At 61.6% G+C, this 18026-nt stretch overlaps 3 protein-coding genes across 9 annotated transcripts; 1 reads left to right on the top strand and 2 right to left on the bottom strand.

The window, feature by feature from the left end:
* The first annotated feature begins 42 nt into the window (after positions 1-42).
* On the top strand, positions 43-9065 carry ZNF646 (zinc finger protein 646). 6 transcript variants are annotated; one of them, XM_008248705.5, is made up of 3 exons: positions 43-806; positions 1952-7284; positions 8521-9065. In XM_008248705.5, the coding sequence occupies exons 2-3, from the start codon at positions 2034-2036 to the stop codon at positions 8640-8642; spliced, it is 5373 nt and encodes a 1790-aa protein (XP_008246927.3). In that variant the 5' UTR covers positions 43-806; positions 1952-2033; the 3' UTR covers positions 8643-9065. The 6 variants fall into 6 exon arrangements, with proteins under 6 accessions (XP_008246927.3, XP_008246931.3, XP_008246930.3 ...); XM_008248709.5 differs by having other exon boundaries at positions 54-177; XM_008248708.5 differs by having other exon boundaries at positions 520-656.
* Positions 8977-14100, bottom strand: PRSS53 (serine protease 53). Its single transcript, XM_002721732.6, has 11 exons — positions 13818-14100; positions 12942-12962; positions 12685-12847; positions 12075-12340; positions 11790-11944; positions 11452-11671; positions 10600-10750; positions 10270-10514; positions 10041-10186; positions 9612-9834; positions 8977-9336 (listed from the first exon to the last, which is right to left on the bottom strand). Exons 1-11 carry the CDS (start codon positions 13975-13977, stop codon positions 9317-9319), a joined length of 1770 nt encoding a protein of 589 aa, XP_002721778.4. The 5' UTR covers positions 13978-14100; the 3' UTR covers positions 8977-9316.
* Positions 14101-15896: 1796 nt separating this feature from the next.
* Positions 15897-17753, bottom strand: VKORC1 (vitamin K epoxide reductase complex subunit 1). 2 transcript variants are annotated; one of them, XM_002721753.6, is made up of 3 exons: positions 17559-17753; positions 16810-16919; positions 15897-16341 (listed from the first exon to the last, which is right to left on the bottom strand). In XM_002721753.6, the coding sequence occupies exons 1-3, from the start codon at positions 17729-17731 to the stop codon at positions 16133-16135; spliced, it is 492 nt and encodes a 163-aa protein (XP_002721799.1). In that variant the 5' UTR covers positions 17732-17753; the 3' UTR covers positions 15897-16132. The 2 variants fall into 2 exon arrangements, with proteins under 2 accessions (XP_002721799.1, XP_008246924.1); XM_008248702.5 differs by lacking the exon at positions 16810-16919.
* Between the last annotated feature and the right edge of the window lie 273 nt (positions 17754-18026).

Below are 18026 nucleotides of genomic sequence, written 5' to 3'. Positions count from 1 at the left end.
GCGGGGCCCGGAGCGGAAGTGGCGGGAACTTCCTGGGAGGGAGGGCGGGACGGTTTGCGGCCGCACCTGCAGCCCTACCGTGGCGGACAGACGTCTTGTGAGGGTGCTTGTGTGGGGTACACGGGGCTACTGCTGTCTTGGGGCCGGATCACTGGAAGTGGCTCCGAGAAGTCGGAGGTGGGAGGTCGGAGAGGCCACGCTCAAGCCTCGTAATACCCAAATCCGCTTATGTTCCATATTTCTTTTAATAGCGAGGAGCGAATTTAATGGCGCTCGCCCCCATCTGCCCCGGGACTCAGAAATCTCAGGGAGCCCCACGAACGGTGTCACCAAATACCAAGGGCAGGGTGGCAGAATCTGTTTCTGCCTCTTCGGCGCTAATTCTGCGTGCACCGGAACGGTTTTCTGCACCGGACGGAAGTGTGGCTAAGTTAGTTTGCAACGAGAGCGGCGCTGTGACCTCCGTGGGCGGAGCCAGGATTGCGCTGAACGGGTCCCTAACGCCGGAAGTGTGTCTTTGTAGACCGTCGCTTGGAGGCGGAACGGGAAGTGTCCTGTGGCGGAAGTTTCTCGGGGAAGCTTTTGCACCTGGGACACTTCCTGTTTCTCAGTAACAATAGGAAGTGTCCGCGGACCTGGGGGTAGACTACTGGCTTGTACGAGCTGTGCCCTCTTCCCTCCACCTTTTCCTTCCTTTCCCTTCTTTCCCTCTCCTTTCACCTTCTGGGAACCCCGGTTGAGTGTTCGTGTGTGGGAGCGCGATAGCCCCGGACAACCACCCCTTGGGGCGCGCGCCTGCAGTTAGGGTAAGGGTCCCAGTGCGCAGGCGCGCCCCCGTTCGCGGTCCCCAACGGACGCGCCCGCGGCGGGAACGAGAAGGGGCCGCCGGTGCGAGGTAGGGGTCCTAAGGGGAAACCGGCAGAGGAGATGAGTGACGCGAGAGGACCTAGTTGGTGGTTGCCTAGGGGAGGAGACTTGAACGAAGGGGCTTTGTGAGGTGAGAATTTGGGGAGGGGGATTCAGACGGAGTTTAGCGTCGGAGATGGGAGAGGCAGCTGTATTGAGGTCCCGTGGGAGTGGAGGGTCCGCGCTGGAAGAGGTCGAGGAGATGTAGGAGGGAGGCGTGGAGGGCCGCCAATGAGAAAGGGCTTTGGAACGAGGACTCAGTGAGTTCGCTCGTGTGTGAGCTGGGAGAGCAGGTATTGATCGCAGCGGGCGGTAACGGTGAAGTGACACAATGAATAAACTTGACCTAGCACAGTGCCTGGCAGGTGGTAACGCCCGGCCTAAGTTAAGAGAGGAGGTAGAAGAAGACCCAAGACGGGATGGTGAGTGTCAGATAAGGAAGCGTGGCAAATTAAAAGATAAGGGGTGAAATAACCTTCCACCCAGAAATGGGGCAAGATGTCAAAGATGGAAGATAGCTTGAGTTAGTCGGCAGGACAAGTACAGGGAGAGTAGCCGAGAGAACCTTCTGGAAAGGTGACCTTTTGACCCTGAACAGATTAGGAGAGGTGGTGGATCAGGCCTTGAAGCGGGCTCTAACCTCTCCTCTCAGGGCCTTGGCTCGGGCTTTCCTAGTAAAGGTTCTGATTCTCTTTTAGGAGGCCACAGGAGACATTGTGTTTGTTTCAGCATTACCCAGGCAGATCTTTCTGAGTCTGGGAGGCACCTGGGTTGCGATCGGAAGGAGGCGGCAGCCCTTTAGATTCTGTGTCTCCTCTGATTCTCTAGAGATGACTTCAGCCTGGAGGAGCTCCTGCGTGTGGGGCACCTGGACACAGGGAGGCTTTCAGTGTTGTGCCTCCAGAGTGGATCTAGTAGAAAGCAGGTCCCAGGGCGCCAGTGCTGAGGGAGCCTTCCCGTGACCCCCCGGTGACCTGTGGCTCGCAGAGCCGAGAGGGGAAGTTGATTGAGGCCTTCCTTGTTGACCACTGCCCCCTCTTCCTAGGCCTTGACTCCTCAAGCAGAGGAAAATGCTGCTGCCACCTGTCTGCTCCTCCTGAACCTTCTGGTTTTCACTCCGTTGCCCCATGGAGGACACGCCCCTCTCATTCAGTTGCTCTGACTGTCAGCGCCACTTCCCTAGCCTCCCGGAACTGTCACGGCACCGAGAACTGCTTCATCCAGCTCCCGGCCAGGACAGTGAGGAGGCTGACAACATCCCCCGGCCCTACCGCTGTCAGCAGTGTGGGAGGGGCTACCGCCATCCCGGGAGCCTGGTCAACCACCGCCGGACCCATGAAACTGGCCTGTTCCCCTGTCCCACCTGTGGCAAGGACTTCACCAACCCCATGGCCCTCAAGAGCCACATGAGGACTCACGCTCCTGAGGGCCGCCGCAGGCGCAGGCCCCCCCGCCCCAGGGAAGCCGCTCCCCACCTCCAGCGTGAGGCAGTGTCTGCTGATTCCTGGGGCCAGGGGCTTGGCCCTGGGGAAGGCTGGGGAGACCAGGCCAAACACACTGAAGAGGCAGCTGACTCTGAGTCTGGACCCGACCCCAGGGCGCCTGCAGGCACTTGGGAAGATGCACCCGCCAGACAAAAAGAAAGCTGGGACAGCCAGCGGGATCCTGAGGAGGGCACAGAGGGCTGGAGACCGACCACCAACTCCGCCCAAGCCCCACCTCTCCCCACCCCAGCCAGCAGCCTCCTTAGCAACTTGGAACAGTATCTGGCTGAGTCAGTAGTGAACTTCGCAGAGGGCCAGCTGCCTCCCCAGTCCCCTCCTGCGGAGGAGGAGCGGCGCTACAAGTGTGGTCAGTGTGGCAAGACCTACAAGCATGCCGGGAGCCTCACCAACCACCGCCAGAGCCATACCCTGGGCGTCTACCCTTGTAGCATCTGCTTCAAGGAGTTCTCTAACCTCATGGCTATGAAGAACCACTCCCGACTCCATGCCCAGTATCGGCCTTACCACTGTCCTCGCTGTCCTCGTGCCTTCCGGCTCCCCCAGGAGCTGCTGGAGCATCAGCAGTCCCATGAGGGCGAAAGGCAGGAGCAGCCATGGGAGGAGAAAGGGCCGCCCACCACAAACGGGCACATGGATGAGACCAGCCAGGCCCGGCTCCCTGGTACTCAGATGCTGAATGGCTCCGGGGAGCTGGACGAGAGTGGCCTGGAGGAGTACCGGCCTTTCCGCTGTGGGGACTGTGGCCGGACTTACCGCCACGCCGGGAGCCTCATCAACCATCGCAAGAGCCACCAAACAGGGGTCTACCCTTGCTCAGTCTGTTCCAAACAGCTGTTCAATGCCGCTGCCCTCAAAAACCATGTGCGTGCCCATCACAGGCCCCGACAAGGAATGGGGGAAGATGGGCAGCCATCAGTGCCGCCAGCTCCCCTGCTAGGAGCTGAGAGCACCCACAGAGAGGAAGAGGTCCCGCCCCCCACCCTGGATCATCGGCCCTATAAGTGCAATGAGTGCGGCCGGGCTTACCGGCACCGGGGGAGCCTGGTGAATCACCGGCACAGCCATCGGACAGGGGAGTACCAGTGTTCACTCTGTCCCCGCAAATACCCCAACCTCATGGCCCTGCGCAACCACGTGCGCGTGCATTGCAAGGCTGCTCGCCGAAGTGCAGACCCAAGGACTGAGAGTCCTCCCAGCCACCTTAAGGTAGAACCCCCTCATCCTGTGGTAGCAGATCAGGGGCGGGTGTGCACACCTGAGGAGGCGGCCTCTGGCCCCCTCCTAGAAGCAGATAGGACGGCAGCCCAGATGTGCAACATCTGCGGGATGCTCTTTGAAGACCCTAAGAGCCTGGAACATCACGGCCTGACCCATGGCCTCGGGGGAGGAGAGAACAGCAGGACAGAGACCACAGCGTCACCACCTCGGACGTTCGCCTGCCGAGACTGCGGAAAGAGCTACCGCCACTCAGGCAGCCTTATCAACCACCGGCAGACCCACCAGACGGGGGACTTCAGTTGTGAGGCCTGTGCCAAGCACTTCCACACCATGGCCGCCATGAAGAACCATTTGCGACGCCACAGTCGGCGGCGGAGCAGGCGGCATCGGAAGCAGGCAGGCAGTGCTGGTAGAGGAGATGCCAAACTCCCGTCAGGGGAGACCTGGGCCCAGGAGTTGGCAGACGACGAGGGCCTGCACGCTGCCCAAGAGCCTTCGGGAGAAAGCCTTGCTGGGGCCGGAGGCAACTTGGAAAGTGAAGGGGACCGTCTGCAGGCAGAACCTGCAGGGAAATGTGGGCTGGAAAGGGGTGAGCCCTGTTCACAGGGTGACAAAGAGAGCCAAGGCCCCGAGGGAGGACTGGAAGGGAGGGAGGCCTGTCACCTCAACAACTTGGCCATCCCAGGCGGTGGGGAATGCAACGAGACTCGCTTCTGTGATGGCCTTAGCACGGCGGATGGAGAGAAAGTGACCACTGGCCAGCCGGCGCCCTCTTCACACTGTGCCGAGGCTGCCGCTGGCTGGCAGGCCGAGGTCCCTCACACATGTTCTGACTGTGGGCATTCTTTTCCCCATGCCACTGGCCTGCTGGACCACAGGCCCTGTCACCCACCAGGCATCTATCAGTGCTCCCTCTGCCCAAAGGAGTTTGACTCTCTGCCAGCCCTGCGCGGCCACTTCCAGAGCCACGGGCCAGGGGAGGTGGCCTCAGCACAGCCTTTCCTCTGCTGCCTCTGTGGCATGATCTTCCCTGGGCGGGCCGGCTATAGGCTTCACCAGCGCCAGGCCCACAACTCCTCCGGCACGACTGAGGGCTCAGAGGAGGAGGAGGGGGAGGAGGAAGGAGCCGCAGAAGCAACCTCTACCCATAGTCCTCCGCTGCAGGTCTCGGAGGCAGAGCTGCTGAATCAGCTGCAGCGCGAGGTGGAGGCGCTGGATGGAGCAGGCTACGGGCACATCTGTGGCTGCTGCGGTCAGACCTACGATGACCTGGGGAGCCTGGAACGCCACCACCAGAGTCAGAACTCTCAGAATACCGTGGAGAAGGTGCCCAGCCCCTTGAGAGCAGCCGGTGATGCTGTGGAGATGGTTACAGACCTTGTCTTTGAGGGCACGGAGACCTCTGTCTCTGGAGAGGGTCGAGATGCGAAGTCTGAGGAGGGAGTAGTTGGCACAGTTGCAGATGGCTCTGCTGGCGTGCAGGGCGGAGAAAGTCTGCCTGAGGCCCAGCCTCGCCCCTTCCGCTGCAACCAGTGTGGCAAAACCTATCGCCACGGGGGCAGCCTGGTGAACCACCGCAAGATCCACCAGACTGGAGACTTCAGCTGCCCCGTCTGCTCCCGCTGCTACCCCAACCTGGCCGCCTACCGGAATCACCTGCGGAACCACCCCCGCTGCAAAGGCTCTGAGCCCCAGGTGCGGCCCCTCCCGGAGGCAGGGGGCAGCACGGAGCCCCAGGTCGTGGCAGAGGAGGGGGCAGAGCAGGCGGAAGCCGGGAAGCTCCAGGAGGAGCTTAAGGCGGAGCCCCTGGCAGAGGCGACGACGCAGGTGAAGGAAGAGGCGTGGGAGGAGACGACGGTGAAGGAGGAGGTGGAGCCGAGGCTGGAGACGGCCGAGAAAGGCTGTCAGACTGAGGCCAGCTCTGAGCGGCCCTTCAGCTGTGAGGTGTGCGGCCGCTCCTACAAGCACGCCGGCAGCCTCATCAATCACCGGCAGAGCCACCAGACGGGCCACTTCGGCTGTCAGGCCTGCTCCAAGGGCTTCTCCAACCTCATGTCCCTCAAGAACCACAGGCGCATCCACGCCGACCCCCGGCGCTTCCGCTGCAGTGAGTGTGGGAAGGCCTTCCGCCTGCGGAAACAGCTGGCCAGCCACCAGCGGGTGCACGCCGAGCGGCGAGGCGGCGGGGGCGCCCGGAAGCTGGCTCGGGAAGATCGGCCCTTCCGGTGTGGGCAGTGCGGCCGGACCTACCGCCATGCCGGCAGCCTCCTGAACCATCGGCGCAGCCACGAGACAGGCCAGTACAGCTGCCCTGCCTGCCCCAAGACCTACTCCAACCGCATGGCTCTGAAGGACCATCAGAGGCTGCACTCCGAGAGTCGCCGGCGGCGGGCCGGTCGGGCCCGGCGGGCAGCTGTGCGCTGTGCCCTCTGTGGTCGCGGCTTCCCTGGCCGGGGATCTCTGGAGCGGCACCTGCGGGAGCACGAGCAGCAGACCGAAGGAGAGCTGCCCACTGGCCCAGGAGGTCCAGATGGCTCCGCTGGCAGCAAGGGGAACCTGGCTGACAACCAGGGTCTGCAGGACAGATCGGGTGGGACTGAGTCAGGGCTGCGGCTGGAGGAGGTTGGAGCTGCAAGGCCTGGGGAGCTCAGTCAGAGCGCCATTCAGGCAGTGGGTCCAGAAGCCACAGAGCCACTGTCATGGGGCTCGGGGAAGGCAGATGGAGCCGGGGGCCTGGTGAATCACAAGGGAGGTTGGGTTCCTCCTGGTCAGGTGCCAACCAAGGCAGAAGACAAGTCAGAGGACGATGATCCCAGGAGTCCTTGCCACATCGGTAATGGCCAGACCAATGGACCCAGTCTGAATCACACGGATGGCTGGGAGGATGGGGACGGCAGCTCCCAGCGCCAGCCAGAGTCTCCTCCTTCCTGCAGCCGGTGCGGCAAAGCCTACAGCCAGCCCGACGGCCTTTTGAACCACAGCCTCAATTGCCTGCATTGCTACAGGGAGTCCTTGAGTCCTGTGGCCACTAACCATCTAGCTGCCCAGACCTTTGCCTGCCCTGACTGTGACAAGGCCTTTCAGTACCATCATGACCTGGCCAACCACCTACAGACCCATGCCCAGGACCAGAGTCAGGTGCCAACCCAGATGGAGGAGGCGGCTGGGACGGGACAGGGGGAGCCGGGGCTCCCTGAGCAAGGGGAGGCTCAGGAGGCCCCAGCAGAACCCTCCAAGGAGAATGCCGAGCGGGCTGGTGGGAGGCAGAGAATGCAGCCCACGCCGGCTGAAGACAGGGAGCGGCCCTTCCGCTGCGCACAGTGTGGGCGTTCCTACCGCCATGCGGGCAGCCTGCTGAACCACCAGAAGGCCCACACCACTGGGCTCTACCCCTGCTCCCTCTGCCCCAAGCTTCTGCCCAACCTGCTGTCTCTCAAGAACCATGGCAGGACCCACACGGACCCCAAGCGCCATCGCTGCAGCATCTGTGGCAAGGCCTTCCGGACAGCTGCCCGGCTGGAGGGCCACGGGCGCGTCCACGCGCCTCGAGAGGGGCCTTTCACCTGCCCGCATTGTCCCCGACACTTCCGCCGCCGAGTCAGCTTCCTGCAGCACCAGCAGCAGCACCAGGAGGAGTGGACAGTGGCCAGCTCCGGTATGGGGGCCTGCAGGGGCTCGGGTAGAGGAGTGAAGGGGTCCCAGAGGGAGACAGGCACAGTGGAGGGGGAAATCGGGCTCCCGGGTGGGTGGGGGAGCAGTGAGAGGAGGGCCAGGTCACATGGACTCCCAAGAGGTGGTAGGGGCTTGCATATGGAGTGGGAGAGTGGTTTGAGGCTGTTGCCTTTTGAGCAGTAGAGCTTGGACACCCCCTACCCCCAGCGCCTGAGTCAGGGAAACAGCACGGCACCGGGAGAGGGGTTGGGAGGAAGTGGTGGGTGTTCAGGGCAGAAGCAGCTGTCTGGGGCCCTGGGCTCAGCTGTAGGCCAAGAGGAATGGTCTTTTTATTTTGAGGGGGAGGCAACAGGCTACCACATCTGGAATGATTTCCAGAGGAGGGGGAAAAATGTGTTGATTTGGTTTAGGTTCTTTCTTTCCTAGAGTGGGCAGGGAGCCAGAGAATGAGGAGTGGGGGGCATGGGTGGGGGCACCCCCAGACTGCACTGTTCTGTGGCTTCACCGCTGGCTGGGCCATGGAAGCTGGGTCGCTGGTCGGCACCCAGGTCTCAGTCCCTCTGTCCCTGCACCTCGTCTCTGCTCCTCTGCACCCGTGTCCCAGGAGTGTCTCCTTTCTAGGATTCACCCAAACTGCCCTTTCCATCTGCGCGCGCGCGTGCACACACACACACACACACACACACCACTTTAACTGGAGGCCTGAGTCACAGATAATGGTTTCTTTGAAGCCAGGCCCCGTGGAGCGACAGTAGTCATTAGTCCTTATCGCAGCTTCCTATCTCGGGGATCTCCAGGAGACGTAGACTAGTCCACACCCAGCCCCGGCAGGGATGCAGGCTGTGGGGGAGGGGAGGAGATGGCCTCTTCCTGCCCCTAGCCCGGGGCTTGCTCTCTGATCCTCCTTCCATCTGGTGGCACCCAAGGGTGGGTGTCCTGGAGATGGTGAGCCCTGGACCAGAGTGTGGCCGGGAAAGGGGGTGGTGCATCAAGAGTCCTCTTGAGAGCTGTTGGGATTTGTTATGACCTCAAGGGGAAGGCGAGGAGGGCCAGTGAACTCGGGCTGGGGAATACTTGGGAGTCCTAGGGTTCCTGGGTTCTCCTACAGGCCTCTGGGGCCAAGGGCGGGAAGGGGGGGATGGCCTGTATGTAGGGCTTAGGGGTGCCAGCTGTATGCGCTCTGGCCCCTCGGTCTGTGACCTCCTCTCTCTCTCCTCAGGAGCCCCAGTGGCATCAGCGGCAGGCAGAGGGGACTTGTCATTGCCCCCCGTAGCCACCCCCACGACCCCGCTCCTGGACCCTTCACCCCGGTGGCCTGCAGACCTCAGCTTCCCCCTCTGAACGGCAAAGTCTCCAAAGATGAGACACTGGAGAGCGGCTGTGGGCAGGGAGGGCTTCATCTCCACGTTTTCGCTCAGGAGTAGTGCGGCGTCCCCAGGTCTCTTTTCCTCTCCCCCGGGAAGAGGATCGCCGTCTGGCTTCGGTCCCAAGAGGGCGGCAGGTGGGTATTCCTCCTGTCCCTGCCCCTGAGGGAGCCCTCCTGCTGGGCCAGCCTTGCCAGCCAGACTCCAGCACCACCTTGGAGAGGCAGAATCCGGCAGGGGCCAGGGGTGGGAGTGTCGCCTGTGGATGAAGGGGAGCCTTTTGCTACAGTTTGTAACTTATTTTCTAAAATCTATTTTGTAACAATTTATTTAAGTTTAAAAAAAGGACAATTGCTCCCCACCCCCACCAAGGAAAAAAAAACCACAGATTTTCAAAACATGCAGCCGCTGTGGTTGTGTCTGAGGGGTGAAGGGTGGGGGACACTGGGGGACACCCGCGGCACGGAGCAGAGCTGGGGAGCTGGGTGTGGGAGCATCAGCAGGCAGCATCCCTGTCCACAGGGGTGCGGGGGGGCCGAGGCACCTGCTGGAGGGCCTGCCCCAGGGCCCAGAGCTGCACGTGGCCAGGGTGGCGAGGGGCATGGGCGTTGCCTCACTGTCGACGCCTCCGGCGAGCAGTCCAGTCCCCTGTCAGCAGCTGGCTGGCTGGCCTGTCCGAGAGAGGAAGGAGGGGCGGGGTTGCTCCTTGCTCAGGAATAGGATCCACATTGGCCCCGCAACAGATGAGAGCACTGAGGCTCAGAGAGGTCGAGAGGCCTGCTGAAGTCACACAGGCACCTGGAACCAGCCTGAGTCCCTGCGAGTCCAGCGTCCCACCCGACCCAAGGCAGCTGGAGGTGGAGCAGAACAGTGCTTGCCTGGCTGGGTCTCGAGTCAAGGGCTCCAGAGAGGGAGGGCTGGGGGGTGGGGGGCCCGAAACACATACTTGAGTTGGCCAGGCAGCTGCCAGGTGCTCCCTCGGGCTCGGGCTCAGGCTCCTCGGCGAAGTACACCTGCCACTCCAAACTGTTGACCCAGTCCTCGTAGGTGGGGAGCGCCGTGAAGACGGCGGGCCGTGCAGGGCCGTGGCAGGCGTCTCCAAAGCTGTGCAGTCCAGCCAGGAACCACGCGCCCCTCACCTCATGCACCAGCGGTGCCCCGGACAGGACCTGCCAAGGGTCAGGTGACACTCGCTGGGTAACTTCCTCTCTCCGCTGGGCAGCTGTGAGAGCAGCGGGCTCGGAGCAAAAGGGCTGGTTGGCAGAAAGCCTCAGTTCCAGGTGAGAGGCAGGGCCGGGCACCACGCCTGACAGAGGGCTGTTCGTTGAGGGGCTGTGAAGGGTCTGGTGGGTCAGGTTGGGGGCCTGGGACTCACCTCACAGTGGGGCGGTTCACCCGCCACACTCGCACACACCATCCCCGGCCGAACGGGGACGCCATTGTTCTCAGGGGCCGCTTGCAGTTGGCTGCAGGCCCTAGGCCCCAGGAGGGTCACGGGCACTGTCTGGGCAGGGCTGGTGCCTACAGGGCAAGAGGAAAGCTTCAGCTGCCACTGGGGCTTTGAGGCTGGGTGGGCAGAGCCGGTGGCCCTGGTCCTGTCTCACCTGCTCCTTGATGGGGCAGCCCCAGGACCCAGCCACGTTTCCCGTCAGGCAGCTGGTGGTCAGCGTAGTGCAGGCAGAGGGGCCGCAGGTGGGGGCCCAGCGTCACTGGCTGGGCTAGCAACAGGAAGGCCACGTCGTAGCCCCCCTCCGGGTGGGTATAAGCCCCATGCAGGATGATCTGCTTCAGGCCCCGCTCCTCCGGGCTGGCCCCCAGCCCTATACTCCATTCCTCTGGGGTCTGGCGCCTGTGTGGAGGCGGCATTGACAGCGCTGGGTAAGGGTTGCCAGCAGGGCCGGGGGCAGAGGAGTGGGACGGACAGCGGAGCTCACCCGATGAAGCAGTGGGCAGCCGTCAGCACCACCTCCTCTGACACCAGGGCTCCGCCACAAGCCAGCTTGCCCTGGTGCTTCAGCCTGGCATCCCAGGGCCATGGGGAGGGGGCTCCCACCTGGGGCCCGTCGCCCCTCAAGGATCCACAGGCTGAAACAGATGGATTAGATCATGTGACTTCTTCAGCAGGGGTGCCGGGCCCTCTGCTAAGCATCTCCACGGGCTGACCAAGCCGCACAATCCCTTTCAGGTGAATTTTGTTACCTTAACAGAAGGTAGCCAGAGTTCCAGAGAAGTTACTGGCACTGTGGGCAGGCAGCAGACTCTAACCCTGACAGTCTGACGGGACTCAGGCCCTGCCTCCCCTGCTCTGCACACTCCCGCCCATCTGCACCCCTCCAGGCGTGGACTGGCTCCAGAAGTCCCGCCTCACTGGCGCTGCTCTTAGCATCAAGACACAACTTCCTTCCCAGGAATTCTTTTGCATGCAATTTGAATGTCAGCCACTTAATGCCAGAATTATGAGTGGGAGCCCTGCCCTGTCCAATCTTGTTGGGTCCCTACCTGGAAGCTGGTTGCCTCCCCCCACTCCCCGAAACCTGCAGCCAGCCCTCAGCGCTCCCTCTTCCTGCCTAAGCGCCAAACCCAGAAAGTTGCAGGGTTGGCTCTGCCTCCCCCCAGGGAGCTGTTCCCATGGAGAGCCCCTAGGTGCCTTGGGCAGGGCTGGACACTCTATCAGTTCTCTGTTCTAAGCTGCCTTGGATTCATGGTGGCTTCCACTGGCTGCCTGGAAGTCCTCACACAGGCCTAAGTGTCCCCACGTGACCCGCTCCCTGCACCCCTGCTCATACCTACACAGCTGTCCTCATCACTGGCTTCCAGGGTTCCTGGGCTCTGGGCCAGGAAGACCGCCCCCTGGGCTTGAGCCCGTAGCCAGGGGCTGTGAGCCGCCAAGTCGGTGAGCAGCACGGGAGTGTCCTCCTGGGCACATCTTGATGCAAAGCTGATGATCCCAGCCTGAACCCAGTGTCCATCAGGCTCACGGCACAGCACGGGCCCCCCAGAGTCTCCCTGGAGCCAGGCAACAGGTTTAAGAACAGACACCATCGGACGGCAACCCCGTCCACCCTTCCCTGTGGGTCAGTCTCCCAGCCTAAGGGTAGCCCCTTTGCTCACTCCCCGCTCAGACCTGACAGGGCCCCTGCACCCCGGGCTGGGCACCCGCACACAGCATCCCAGGCCGGGCCGGGCTGGCCAGCAGCCGCTGGTGCAGCCGGTTGTACAGACAGTTACAGGTAGGGCGGCTGATGAGGCGCAGGCGCAGATTCCGAAGGATCCTGGGAGCTGGCAAGAGAGACAGGGCTGGGGCTGGGGTCTGGGGTTGAGAAGGAAGGGAGATTAGGAGGTAGGGCTGTTGGGAGCTGAGGCCGTAGGACCTGGGATGAGCAGAGTGCCCCTGGGGGCTAGCACTTACTGTCACGGGTGTCCTGGTCCCAGCCAGTAGCCCAGCAAGACCCTCCAAAGGGGAAATGATGGATGGGCTGGGGCAGGCAGAGGGGTGTGTGGGCCACGGGGTGGGCAAGCTGGAGCAAGGCCAAGTCGGAGCCCTGGCTGTAGTGGTTATAGTCTCCGGGCAACCGCAGGGCAGCCACCCCCACCTCCTCAGCCCCTGGGCTCAGCCCCTCACGATGCAGAGAACCCAGGACCACTGACCAGGAGTCCAGTTCTGTCGCTGCTGCCCTGGAAAAAAAAAAAATAATAAAAAGGTGCAAGGCCCTTTTTGTTGAGGGCAAGAGGAGCTGGTGACCCCGCCCCCCAGGAGACAGCAAGGGTGGGCGGGAGATGGGCAAATACGAGTTTGTGTGGCTTTAGCAAGATCCTTCCCTTCTCTCAGCCTTTTTAAAACGGGACACGGCGAGAGGCCGTTAAGATGAACCTGATAACATGTCCTTGGCACCTGGCACATGCCCAACAAATGGTGCTTTGTTAATATTCCAAGGGGTAGGGACCAGTCTTGCGGGGCCTCGAGATGAATCATCCACCCTCAAAGCCAGAGCCCCCGGCCGACCCGAGCCATGACTCACTTTTCAAAGCAGTGGGCAGCGGTGAGGACCCAGGTGTCCGCCACCAGGGAGCCGCTGCAGACGTGGGCTCCCTGCCGCCTCACGCTGGCCTGCCAGGGCCACTCGCCGGCTTCTGTGTCGCCCTCCCGAGGCTCGGGGGGCCCGGGGCCACGCTGGCCACAGGCTGCGGAGAGAGGTGGGTCACAAGTGACTGGAACTTCCTGACCTGCCCTGCCTCACCCCCGGCCAGATCCAGGCCCCGTGTCCCCAGAGCTCACCCCGCCGTGCTGCCTGAAGACCTGCAAGAGAGATGGACATGGGTGAGACTCGGGGGTCCAGGCTTGGTGGGGCGAGTGGGTCGGCGTGCAGGCCCTGAGTCTTTGCCGATGACTCTACGGCTACCTCACCAGCCTCTCCCAGAATGAAAATATTTATATGAGGGTGAGAAGCAGCTTTTATTGGAACCCATTCAGCGCGTACGCTCCGTAATTACTTCCTCAGCTGTGCTCAGCACTCCTGGGCCCGAGAGGAGCACGCCCCGGTGCTCGGCTTGGGACCAGGCCAAGCCTCCTCCAGGCTTCAGAACCCCCAACTCCTGCCCCCGCCACTGAGGGAGGGGCCCAGGGATGTGGACCGAGTATTAGCGTAATTGTCCCCTGGCCTCAGAGGACTAAGAGGAAGGATTAGAGGCCCGCGTCATGTCTAAGCAGGGGAGGGCGCTCACCCCAGCTCTGATCTGAGGACTCAGAGCCCCCCCACCTTCCCAGGAGCCCCCAGAGATGATACTGGGGATCCTGGCCCTGCTTCTCCTCCTCACACACACATAGATAAAGCACACTGGACATCTAGGCCAGGAGAGCAGAGAGATGGAATGGACAGAGAGACACTGAGGCCAGAGACATCCAGAATGTGCCTGAGACCATTCTGGAAGTCAGAGAGGCAGCCAGGGGCGCAGGGAAGGGGGGTGGCTGCACACACAGTCACAGCAACAGTCCCTGCAGACACGGCCTTAACCTGGGCATCGCATCCATGCTGCCACAGTGTCACCCCCACAGGAAAGACACGGTGACATTGCAAGCAGCAAACTGTCACCCCACTGCCCAGCTCCCACACACACCAAGAACCCCCTCCTCCGCCGAGCACAGGTGGCTTACCCTGGATGAGGACCACTGCTCCCAGGATGAGCAGCCCTGGTCCCCAACTCTGCTTCATGCTGCTCGGCCGCTCTGCCGCCTGGGCTGTGGTTCCCAGGCTACCTGGGAACCCTGGCTCCACCCCTGCTCCGCCCCCAGTTGGCTGGGTGTCAGATGTCATTGCTTCCCCCCCTCCAGGGGCTGGAAGGGAGCCAGCAGCTCCTAGCTCTGGGGCTGGGGCTGCGCGGCCCTGCGGCTGCTGTTGGCCCTTCTCTGGGCCTCAGCCAGGGGGCCAGACCGCCTAGGGTTTCAAATCCCAGCTCCCTGACTTAGAACATGAGTGACCTTCAACAGTTAAACCTGTCTGTGCCTTGTCTGAAAAACTCCAGCCTTTCTGAATACAGAAACGCTTGGGCGAGGGCCTCGTCTGTAGGACGTGAAGCCTCAACCTGGACCCCGATGGGCATTGTGGGCAGGCCTGCCCAGTTCCCACTATGTGATGTAGCTTTTCTGCTTTACCCCAGGCCAGGGCCAAGCATGCTACACACGCTTCCTCCCAGAGACTGTGTGCAGGGCTAGGTTTTGGAGGGACTGGGCCTCTCTGCTGGCTGGCTGGCCATGAACCTTTGACAAAAGCCAACCCCCCTAGGGGCCTGCTGCCTTCCTAGCAAACAGGGCTACCGCAGTGCCCATCTTTCTGACAGATGCTGGAAGGCTCTCAAGTCAGGAGGCAGTATCATTCAAGGTGCATCCATTTTCTGATCCTGACTCCTACCTTGGGCCATCCCAAGTTGTTCGGGAAATGTAACCCCAGCACAGAGGCTGCTGTGGGTAGGGTTTTGAGCTTAAGACTTTGGAGTTGGGGGGGGGGGGGTTGTGGTGCAGTGGATTAAACTGCCACTTAGGAAACCTGCATATTTGTTAAAAAAGTATTTATTTGAAAGGCAGAGTTACAGAGAGAGGAGAGGCAGAGAGAGGGGAAGAGGTCTTCCATCCGCTGGTTCACTCCCCAGATGGCTGCAACGGCTGGAGCTGTGCTGATCTGAAGCCAGGAGCCAGGAGCTTCTTCCTGGTCTCCCACGTGGGTGCAGGGGCCCAAGGGCTTGGGCCATCCTCCACTGCTTTCCCAGGCCACAGCAGAGAGCTGGATTGGAAGTGGAGCAGCCAGGACTCGAACAGGTGCCCATATGGGATGCCGGCACTGGAGGCAGAGACTTTACCTGCTATGCCACACCGCCGGCCCCAGGACGCCTGCATCCCATATCAGAACCCTGGTTTGAATCTGGCTGCTTGGCTTCTAGTCCAGCTCCCTGCTAATGCACCTGGCAAAGCTGCAGCGGATGGCCCAAGTGCTGGGGCCCCAGCCACCCATGTGGGAGACCTGAATGGAATTCCTGGTTCTTGGCTTCCACCTGGCTGATGGGGCCATTTCAAGAGTGAACCAGGAGATGGGAAATTCATTCTCTCTCTCTCTCTCTCTCTCTCTCTCTCTCTCTCACTACTCCTTTCTGGCTGTGCATGTGTGATTTTAGGCAAGTCAGCGTCTCTGGACTTCAGTTTCTTTATCAAGATAGGGATAACAGCACCTACCTCATACAGTTGCTAAAAGGATTAAATGAGTCAATATAGCTTCACCCAAGTCCTTAGACAGTGCTTGGAGTTGCTGAGATTATTAGGAAACACAAAATAAAACTACTCTCCATCTGATCCTGACCCTCCAGGCTGCCAAGACTGCCTTGGGATAGTAGATAAAGCAGCCTGAGGGGCTGAGGTTAGATTACGGGAAGAACTTCCCATCAAGCAGGCAAGGAACCAGAAGGGCAGCTTGCCCTCACAGATACGTGCTTGGCCCTCCCAGGAGAGAGGGCCTGGCACCCACGGGCAACAGGGACAAGTCACCAGCCTGTTTCCCGGAGGTGGGGGCTGTTGGCGCGCCAGGCCTTGCTGACTACGCTCTGGAGAAGAGGCTAACCATAGCCGCCCTCCGCAGGCAGGCTCCCACTCTCCATGACTCACATCCCTCCTGGGTCCAGCGAAGGCACCCCTGGCGGAGCCCCAACATCAGGGTCCCTGGCAGACACACGGTTCAGACTTGGCCAATGTAGTTAAGAAATTTTATTGCTGAAAACGTTCCCTCCCTGGGCCATGGCAGGAAACCAGCCCTTGAAGACACAGTTGGGGGCACATTTGGTCCATTATCCTGTGTGTGTGGTGGTGGTGGGGTCTGTGGGGGTGGGCGAGGGAGGCAGTGCCTCCCAGGGACCTAGACAAGGCCCCCCGGGGCAGGCTCACGTGCCAAGCAAAGCAGACGAGGCCAGCCTGGTTTGGGTGAGGGCTCAGTGCCCCTTGGCCTTGACCTTGGGTTCCGGGACCTCCCGGAAGCTAAGCCACATCAGGCCCACGTTGATGGCGTACGTGGTGATGCAAACGATGCAGAAATCATAGAGCACGAAAAACAGGATCCAGGCCAGGTAAACAGAACCAGCGATCGATACCAGGGAACTCAGCATCAGCAGGATGGAGGCCCAGCGTGCCCGCAGGCAGCCTGCAAGGTAGAAAAGGGTCAGGGATGGGCTGTGGGGACTGGCCATCTCCAGGACGCCGCCTCATCTTCATGTCCCCCTCCACCCTGACAGCAGGGGCTGCTGGGAGAAGGGTCTGTACATCAAGAGGCTTTAACAGGCCCCCTCCTCGGCCTCTGTTCCCCTGTCTGTCCAGCGATCCCAGACCCAACCAGTGAACCTCCTGCTAACTCCAGCATCCTTCAATTCCCCCAAAAGGAATTTCCAAAGCCTTTTCCACAACACCGGGATCCTGGGAAGTCTTTAAGGGCCCCTCAACTTCCGACAGTTCTTAAACTGAAAAATAACTCCTGCTCCCCACTTGGCCAGAGAATGCTCAGCCAGGAGCAGCTGGCTGGCTGCCATCTGGAGCCTGCATGGGCTGGTTGCTGGCCAGAAAAGGCAGGGTCTTGAGGGGGCGGAGCCTACAGGGAAGGGGCGGGGCCACTCACCTAACACCAGTTGCAGTATGTAGAAAATGCAGCCGAATATGCTGTTGGATTGATTGAGGATGCTGTCCTGTCCCAACACATGCTCCACCAGCCCGAAGCCCCGACCCCATCTGATGGGGGTGGAGACTCGGGTTAGCCGCGTCCACAGAGTGCGCTGCCCCGGAATGGGGAGTTTCTAAGAAGCCACCTGGGGCTGTCCTCCTCCCCCATTCCCAAGGATCGATGACCTCTAGACCTCCCGCACCTTTGGCCACGTCCGGTCTGCATGCCGCTGCCCCTTTCCTCCCCCACCCCCCAGCCGGGCCTGGCCGTGGCTCTTCCCTAGGCCCCTCTTTCCAGCCAAGATGGCAAAGCTGGTGTAAGAGTAACTGGGCAGATTGTCTTCGCCCTGCAACCCCTAAATCTCCAGGTCCCTAAGAGACCCCCTCCCCTCCCACTGACTGCTACACGGCCAGGCATTGTCATCGCCAGAGAGCGCCCCAGCGCCACGCTCAAGGCCATTACTAGCCCCTGTGCGTACATCCTCCTCTTTCCAGATCGCCCTTATGCCTCGGCATCCTGACCCCTCGTGACTGCCCCGCCGCGCCCGCACCCCCTGCACCCCAATTCTCCACGCGACGTTGCCACCAAGCTGTCCAGTCCCCAGGCATCCGCTTCCCAGGCACTGCGGTCCCAGACTCCTCAGGTAACCTGGCTGCCAGGCACACACCGGCGCCCGGGACCCCGAGCTTCTTCACTCCCGCGCGCACCTGGAGGAGAAGACGCGCGAACAGCTGATGGCGGTGCCCACGTCGCAGAGCGCGCGGTAGTCCCGGTCCCGGGCGCGCGCCGCCTTCACGTGCAGCGCGTAGACGGACAGCGCCAAGCCGGCCAGGCAGAGAGCGAGCCGCACCCACCCGGGGTTTCCCCAGGTGGCGCCCATATCTTCGAGTCCCGCGGGAGGCGCCCGGGGGCCAGGACCAGCCACGGGGCAGGTTATGGCCACGCCCCCTCCCGCCCCTCCGCCCCGGTGATTGGCCTGCCTCTCTGGTACCCTCTGATCCAATTGGTTGTTCCTAGACCTCAGTGAGCGAACCTCTGAGTTAGGAAAATAGCGAGGAATGCTGGGATCGGTGGACCTGGGTTAAGGCATGTTGACAAAGTGGAGAAAGCGGCTGCCCGGCATGATGGAAGTTGTAGTCGGGCAGCCGCAAGGCATCAAGGGAAATGTAGTCTCC

Source organism: Oryctolagus cuniculus, chromosome 19, assembly GCF_051225735.1.
Source record: "Oryctolagus cuniculus isolate XC-2025 breed Fujian yellow rabbit chromosome 19, ASM5122573v1, whole genome shotgun sequence".
Taxonomy (NCBI): Eukaryota; Metazoa; Chordata; class Mammalia; order Lagomorpha; family Leporidae; genus Oryctolagus; species Oryctolagus cuniculus.
The sequence above is the reverse complement of the archived record's forward strand: the minus strand, read 5'-3'. Positions and strand labels throughout refer to the sequence as shown.

Bases quoted from the DNA above. Each gene is read 5' to 3' on its own strand.
- ZNF646 (XM_008248705.5), top strand. From the start codon at position 2,034: ATGGAGGACACGCCCCTCTCATTCAGTTGCTCTGACTGTCAGCGCCAC. The intron at 7,285-8,520 runs GTATGGGGGCCT...CTCTCTCCTCAG, and splicing joins GTGGACAGTGGCCAGCTCCG to GAGCCCCAGTGGCATCAGCG.
- PRSS53 (XM_002721732.6), bottom strand. From the start codon at position 13,977: ATGACATCTGACACCCAGCCAACTGGGGGCGGAGCAGGGGTGGAGCCA. The intron at 12,848-12,941 runs GTGAGCTCTGGG...CTCTCTCCGCAG, and splicing joins TCTTCAGGCAGCACGGCGGG to CCTGTGGCCAGCGTGGCCCC. The intron at 10,751-11,451 runs GTATGAGCAGGG...CATCTGTTTCAG, and splicing joins TGATGAGGACAGCTGTGTAG to CCTGTGGATCCTTGAGGGGC.
- VKORC1 (XM_002721753.6), bottom strand. From the start codon at position 17,731: ATGGGCGCCACCTGGGGAAACCCCGGGTGGGTGCGGCTCGCTCTCTGC. The intron at 16,920-17,558 runs GTGCGCGCGGGA...CACCCCCATCAG, and splicing joins TCGCGCGTCTTCTCCTCCAG to ATGGGGTCGGGGCTTCGGGC. The intron at 16,342-16,809 runs GTGAGTGGCCCC...TCTACCTTGCAG, and splicing joins CATACTGCAACTGGTGTTAG to GCTGCCTGCGGGCACGCTGG.